Source organism: Triticum aestivum, chromosome 5B (assembly GCF_018294505.1).
Source record: "Triticum aestivum cultivar Chinese Spring chromosome 5B, IWGSC CS RefSeq v2.1, whole genome shotgun sequence".
Taxonomy (NCBI): domain Eukaryota; kingdom Viridiplantae; phylum Streptophyta; class Magnoliopsida; order Poales; family Poaceae; genus Triticum; species Triticum aestivum.
The window spans coordinates 677,946,758-677,954,272 of record NC_057807.1 but is presented as its reverse complement, the minus strand read 5'-3'; the positions used below and the strand labels follow the sequence as shown (position 1 = coordinate 677,954,272).

General features: G+C 42.8%; 1 protein-coding gene across 2 annotated transcripts; it reads left to right on the top strand.

Moving 5' to 3' along the window:
• The first annotated feature begins 1,872 nt into the window (after positions 1–1,872).
• On the top strand, positions 1,873–7,281 carry LOC123114135 (shaggy-related protein kinase alpha). Of its 2 annotated transcripts, none has more exons than XM_044535502.1 (13): positions 1,873–2,083; positions 3,331–3,497; positions 3,591–3,683; positions 3,767–3,826; positions 3,926–4,198; positions 4,857–4,931; positions 5,759–5,815; positions 5,920–6,060; positions 6,183–6,233; positions 6,317–6,412; positions 6,505–6,588; positions 6,672–6,774; positions 6,866–7,281. In XM_044535502.1, the coding sequence occupies exons 2-13, from the start codon at positions 3,387–3,389 to the stop codon at positions 6,946–6,948; spliced, it is 1,227 nt and encodes a 408-aa protein (XP_044391437.1). In that variant the 5' UTR covers positions 1,873–2,083; positions 3,331–3,386; the 3' UTR covers positions 6,949–7,281. The 2 variants fall into 2 exon arrangements, with proteins under 2 accessions (XP_044391437.1, XP_044391436.1); XM_044535501.1 differs by having other exon boundaries at positions 6,863–7,281.
• Positions 7,282–7,515: the final 234 nt, after the last annotated feature.

Here is a 7,515-nt window from a genome sequence, read left to right as displayed (position 1 = left end):
CGCATGGTGGCTGTTAAAGTTTTTAATTTTGGATCATTTCAGACCTAATCGAAATATGCAATATTTTGGAAATTTTGCATATTTCGGAAATTGTTTCGGACTTTGAGATTTCAAATATCACTTAATTTTAATGACTCCTAACACAATTTAATTTAACTTTGAAATCTGTTTGAATGTACCTCAAAATTTCAGGGTTAAAAATATTTCGGACACCACTGAAATATGTGAAATTTTGAAATTTCACTGAAATATGCCGCTCCATGTTGGCAAGCGGTGCTCGGTCATGTCGTTGAGAGCCTATTTATCGTCCTTGCACACAAGGGCTTTCAAAACGATTCGACGCAGTTAGTAGCTTGCTGAATTAATTAAATACACAAATAATTAATGGCCTACCTAATTCTTCACATGCCTAATTAATTGTCAACTAAATCAATTATCTATCTGACTAATTGGACAAAATTCCCATTTCTAATTATCTTTAGGCATAAATAATTGTCTACCTAATTAATTAATTGCATTAATGATTCGATTTCCAAATTGATTCAGCGTGAATAATTTCCTATTTAAATGGACCTAATGAATTGCATACATAATTAAATCTAGCTAACTATTGTATTAATAGTTTGATTTTCCAAATTGATACAGTGCTCAATTTTCAAAATATTTTCGCATGAATGACTGCTACGAATGACGACGACTTCTACCGAGTATTGTAGGACACGTTTCCTTAATGAATTTCTTGACATTTGCATAGACACATTTGGTTTGAGAATATAGTGTGTCGGGGTCCACAAACGTTTGTACGTGTCGGTCCAGCGACCCACCTTCCGCTACGGCCGTCCTCGACGCCATGATCCACGCCCTGGCATTCTCGAGCATCGCATCAACGTCAGGCCCGGCCACGCCGTATGTCGCGCACGGCGTCCCTCTGCTAGGGCGCGCGGATGCGTACGTCCATAAGAAAAAAGATAAATTATTTTTGTTGTATTAGAAAACTCGTGATTGTAAATTAATAGTTTAGATAATGATAATAATAAATGGCATTGCGCGCGTGATTAGCGATTTGTTATGGAGGAATATCTGATTTTGTTTTGGTACGTTATCGAGAAAAATCTTATGTGTGTCTTTTATGAAGTTGATATCACGTATATGATGCGATTTCTGAATTTTTAATTACTTATTATGTACATGATTGAATTGAATCGGCACCCGCCATAAAAAACATGAAATAAGATTCCATGAATGGGATTTGGGTTTTTTAATGGGAGAGAGAAAAAATCGATGGGTTGCGAGACAAAAAAAAATATCGAACGAAAACAAACCGTAAGGCTAACAACTCCCGCTAGGAGTAGAGATACACACACATATGTAAGCTTCCCATTTCACCATCTTCTTCGTCCAACCTGTATATACGTTCTCCCCTTCCCTTCTCATGTTTGATTTTTCCTTGCATCTTTGGTTTTTCTCCCACCGGCTTTTCTTAAAATAGACTCAATCGTCCTACGTTTTATTAACTTACCAAAATAAAATAATATTTTATTGGGTAAGTCAATAAATTCATACAGTACCAAATACGCGATTAATAATAAGATGGCAGGTAAATCATGACGATTCCATATAAAATCTTTTAAAGATTTTATAACACACTAATAGACGTGCAATCATAGGCTAATCTAGTAGAATGTTTAAACCCCGTCGCAACTCATGGGCAATTATCTTGTTCAATTAAAAAAACCACAAGCGGGGCAATCGGAGGGCTGGCCGGACGACCGATCCATGCACCTGACCGGCCAGCCGGCGCCCAGCTCTTGGCATCAGAAGGGTATTTTGGGAACTCCATTTCCTTTTCCCCGTGTCTTCTCCCCACCCCACCCCACCCCACCGGCCCACGCCGACCACCACAGCGACGCGACCCCCGCACCCGCACCCGCTGCTGCCACTGGACTGGACTGGAGTGGAGCGCACTCCAGTGGAGGCGACCCGAGCAGCTGCGGACCAGGCCCTCCGATCCGCCCGCGCCCGCGCCCGCCGCAGCCCTATGGTCCGGCCGCCCACCGGAGCGCCTCGCCGCCGCAGCAACCCGGTACGTACGCGCCCCGAACCAGGCCTCTCTGCCGCTGGAATCCGCGACGGGCGGCCAGATCCGCGGGGGATCGGCGCTCGAATTTCGCCTAGGGTCGGTCCGTCGGTGGGTCTTCGGCGGGGGAGAGGCGCGATCGCTGCGGCGGGGCGGCATTGGGTCCCCGGGCCGCGCCGTGGGGACGGAGGGAGGCGCGTGTTCCCGAGCGCTCAATTCAAGCTCCGATTTTTCTGCCCAAACCTGTTGCAAACACACCACCACATCTCCAGTTCTCTGTACTCGTTTCGGTTTCCCAGTTCGATAGGAAAACGTCTGTTCTCCCCTCTCCTCCCCTGCTCTTTTGGTAACGGGGGAGCTAATTCTGAAATTAGAGGAAGGCGTAGTTAATAACCAGGAGTTACCATGAGTCGTGGTTAGCATATACAATGCCGATCTTGCTTTGTTGCGTTTCTACATGAGGGGGAAAAACAGGTTTTTCTATGAGTCATCATCATCCTCTATTGCTCCTTGGAGTTTCTTGATTTGGGGATACTCACTAGGCGAACGCATCAGGTGATGTTCGTTCACACGGAAATTGATGTGAATCTTTTTAACTAAAGGGTCTCTACCGATTTAAATCCTAGCAGCTAGTTCTCTTCAGCTGGTGGAACCCGGGAGCTGGTCCTAGTAATCTTTGCGCGAGTGCTGTGCATTCAGATGTTGTCGGTGAACCCTTAGTGTTCATTCGGATTCTTCTGTCTAAGCTGTGGATTATTTTTCTCCATTATGCCAAGCAACTTTGTTTTGTTTGTTGTGATCCAGTAATTTTGTTGTTTCCACCATTCAGCCCAGCGTTCCGCTGCATTATTTTTATTTTATTTATGGTACATGTACGATTTCAGCTGAAATCTGTAATTTTTCTTGGACATATTCATGTTGTAGTGCGGCCAGATTGTTTATTTTGTTACTTTGTTCTTAATTTTTCATATGCAGAAGTAGCTGTGTGTGTTTGTCCCACTCCACATGAAGTTTTCTTGGTCCATGAATTACCCTGGTAGTATCTACATGTCATTATACAACCATTCACTGAAGTGTTTTTGTTGCGCATCGGCAACCTTGCTTTCCTTCTGCTGCTAGTTAGTTTGCACTCCTGGTGGTTGGAGATCTATTAATTTCATGTCAGATATGCGCACCACTGATTCATGGGCCTTCCGCTGACAGATTTGCAATACCGACTTAAGTTCCTTACTTCTGCTGCTTTGATGTTGCAGGTAATAACATGTTCAGTGCTCTGAAGGTTTCAGAGTCATAATTCCGAATCAGCTCAATGACCTCATTTGGTGTCGCACCGGCATCTGGGCTGAGAGATGCTGGTGGTAGTAGTGAAGTGGATAAATTGCCAGATGAAATTAGTAATATGAGAATAAGTGACGAAAAGGTATTATCATGTATTGTTATGGTCTTTCTGTTTCAATGCTAAGTCGTATTTTCTGGAAATTTACACTCGAATTTAATTTGTTCATTGTTGCAGGAAGTAGAGGCAACAATCATCAATGGGAATGGAACAGAAGCTGGTCATATTATAGTCACAACTATCGGAGGCAGAGATGGCCAAAGGAAGCAGGTAGAGATGCAGCTTAATTATTGCTTACTTGACTTAAGGTGTCTAAAGCTTCTGATACTTGCATTCAATTTTGTGAATGGCAGACAATAAGTTACATGGCTGAACGTGTCATTGGTCAAGGATCATTTGGTGTTGTGTTCCAGGTATGTTTGCAAGGGCATTTAGAACTGCTGCTTCTTGACCTTTTTTTGTATAACACATAACTTGAGCATAACAACACAACTTTACTTCTGGCTTGGCAGGCAAAATGTTTGGAGACAAGTGAGACAGTAGCTATCAAGAAGGTCCTTCAGGATAAGAGATACAAGAACCGTGAGTTGCAAATGATGCGTCTACTTGACCATCCAAATGTCGTATCTCTGAAACACTGCTTCTTCTCAACCACTGAAAAGGATGAACTCTTTCTGAATCTTGTGCTTGAGTATGTTCCTGAGACAGTCCACCGTGTCATCAGACACTACAACAAGATGAACCAACGCATGCCACTGATATATGTGAAGCTATATACTTATCAGGTAACCATTAACTTCAGTGCTAGGTTTCCTTTAGCTTGATGTGTGGTGCTGCCTTATTGATGCAACTTGACAAGCAAATAACTTCTGTATTAAATTGCGCATACTGTTTACAAGCAAATAGCTTCTGTATTAAATTGTTTTTGATATTCTCCCCCCGTTCCTTCATACCCAGCGTGTTACTTTTTCTCATTTTTCCCATATTACCCAGCGTGTTAGAATCTGAACAAATGCATGCGCCCCATTTGTACTTTGATTGGAGAGCAAAGTGGCCCAAACCAATGCATGCACTGTAATTTATTTTCCTAGGTATGTGTGCTGAATCTTAGACGCTGGGTAATTAGAAGTGGAGGGAGTAGTTTGGTGTCTCAGAGTATGGATCCTTTTTTGCATTTTCTGTCTTACCTGGTGAACTGGAAAAAAAAGGCATGGGATACTGCCTACTGCTTTCGTACACAGATATTTTTATCTATCCTCATTAATTAGTTCCTATTTTACAGTCTGAATTGCGCTTCCAATATGTCAAACTCCCTACATAGTTCATGTGGACCTGGCTTTACTTTTCTACTGACATATATGAATACCTTTATTTAAATATTAGTTCTCCAGAGTCCAGACTCGAGTCCAGTTACTTTGGATAATTTCCTTATCTATTTGACAGATTTGTAGGGCACTGGCTTATATACATCGCACCGTTGGTGTTTGCCACAGGGACATAAAACCACAGAATCTTCTGGTAAGTTGAAGACATCATTTCCTTTCTGTGAACTTTTTGAGTGGTTCCATGTAGTGTATAAATTATTCCATCTTCTGCAAAAAGGTAGTTGGTGTTTGGACTTCCCCATTCCCCTTCCATTGCCAAATACTCCCTCCGTCCGTAAATACTCGTCGGAGAATGGATGTATCTAGATGTATTTTACTTCTAAATACATTCATTTTTATGCATTTCTTCGGCGAGTATTTCCGGACGGAGGGAGTACCAAAGATCAATGTCTGGTACATCTGTGTTGTCCTATATTGACTAATCTCACATTGCTCTTAACAGTAGTCAACTAGTTACTGTGTTTTGAAATTGCTGTGCATATGATGAAAAGTGCGTACGATTTTTGTACGACGTGATCTCACCCACCCACGGAATTCAACGAACGTCTGCTGACGACTGTCGTATGTAAATCATACAAAATTCGCCGTACGTGTAGCAGGACTCCTGTGATTTCGTTTATGATGATGTTTATCATTCATTTGAAAGTTCAGGATTAGGTCTAAAACACAAAAACTTCTTACCTTCTTAATTTCGTACGCATGCAACCATTAGACGATATATGCTCCAGATGTGCTGACTGCTGCTTCTGATGAACTCTAACATCCGAACTCAATCCACAATCTTACTTACTCCCTCCGTCCCATAATATATGAACGTTCTTATATTATGGGACGGAGGGAGTAGAAGATAATGTCGATCGTCTTAGGCACCTTGATGTATCTGAGGCATTATTTGCAATGTACATCATCATCTTCTCATGCCTCCCTTTGGATTCACAATTTTGCGCTTCTATTTACTAGGTTAACCCACACACTCATCAGCTGAAAATCTGTGATTTTGGAAGTGCAAAAGTTCTGGTAATTACCTTGACCATCCTTGATACTGTTGTATCGAGCCTTCTTGATATTGTTGTATTTGAGCTTAGGATATGCTGTTTAGCATTTTATACATTCTTCTACAGGTGAAAGGCGAACCCAATATATCATACATCTGCTCTAGGTACTATAGGGCACCAGAGCTTATTTTTGGTGCTACTGAGTACACAACAGCAATCGACATCTGGTCTGCTGGATGTGTTCTTGCTGAACTTCTGACAGGACAGGTGAACTTGAAAAATCAGCAGTCCTAATTCTTTTCTTTCTCTTATAAAGAAACACTGAATAAAAACAATCTTGGTCAAGGAGAAATCATGAAGCTCACATTTATATCTCGTCTGATTAACAGCCTCTGTTTCCCGGTGAAAGTGGAGTTGATCAACTTGTTGAAATTATCAAGGTGATTCTACTGCTTATTCTTGCTATCTATTCATACTGGTGTAAGCCATTCGTTCTCAAGTTTGTGATGGTTATTTGTTGTAGATTCTGGGCACACCTACAAGGGAAGAAATAAAATGTATGAACCCGAACTACACAGAGTTCAAGTTTCCCCAAATCAAGGCCCATCCATGGCATAAGGTACGGCTCTCTCGATGCAACCTCGGTGCTTCCAAGTTATTGTGTGGTAAATTTTTTGTTGCTGATATATGACAGTTTTCGCCTAACTGCAGGTGTTCCACAAGCGAATGCCACCTGAAGCAGTGGACCTGGTTTCCAGGCTTCTTCAGTACTCACCGCACCTTCGGTCCTCAGCTGTGAGCACATTCGTACCCCGCAGTTTCCATACATGCAGAACACAGTTGTGTAATCCTAACACCACACTTCGATGTTCATGCAGCTGGACGCTCTGATCCATCCGTTCTTCGACGAGCTCCGGGACCCAAACACCCGCCTCCCCAACGGCCGGTTCCTACCTCCCCTCGTCAACTTCAAGCCTCACGGTAAGCACACAGACACACATCGGTCAGCCACATTACACCAACATCGATCCATCACCGAGTTTCTTACCGTTTCATCTGTTGCGCCCAGCAGAGCTGAAGGGGCTTCCGATGGAGATCGCGGCGAAGCTGGTCCCGGAGCACGCGAGGAGCCAATGCCCCTTCCTAGGGCTGTAGGATCTGATCCGGCCTGCTGGCTACATGTGCGAAAAGGTGCTGTCTGCCATGCTAGCGAATAGCGCTCCTGCCTAGAGGGAGGACTAGGCGTCGGAACAAGTGAACATGATCCATGTGGGTGGTGTCTGTACTGTTGCTTTGGACGGTTTGCGTGTGGTCTTGAACTGCCGGGACGAACGACTGAGCAAGTGAGGATTGCAGTGACAGAAGTGGCTGTGTACGCTTTGATTGATGAATTCCGTTGTAGATGGTGGTGCCATCCACTCTTGTTGAGTTAGGGTGGGCGTCCAAAGACTTATGAGATAACATGAAAATATTCTGCAAAACCGTGAAGTGACTGCGTCTATCATATCGTCAAATTTAATCGGCGTGCGTAGAAGGAAAAAAATTACAGCAGATGAGGCTGTCATATACTCCCTTCGTCCTGAATTACTTGTTACATAAATGAACAAAAATTGATGTATCTAGAACTAAAATACGAGATATATCCAAATCCATTTCTGCGATGAGTAATTCTGAAGGAAGTGAGAGGGAGTACATTTTTCTTGGCGACAAGAATTACTTGTT

Excerpts from the sequence above, each read along its gene's own strand:
- LOC123114135 (XM_044535501.1), top strand. The coding sequence starts at position 3,387 with ATGACCTCATTTGGTGTCGCACCGGCATCTGGGCTGAGAGATGCTGGT. Across the intron at positions 3,684-3,766 it reads GAGATGGCCAAAGGAAGCAG|ACAATAAGTTACATGGCTGA; the intron begins GTAGAGATGCAG and ends TGTGAATGGCAG. Across the intron at positions 6,234-6,316 it reads AACTTGTTGAAATTATCAAG|ATTCTGGGCACACCTACAAG; the intron begins GTGATTCTACTG and ends TATTTGTTGTAG.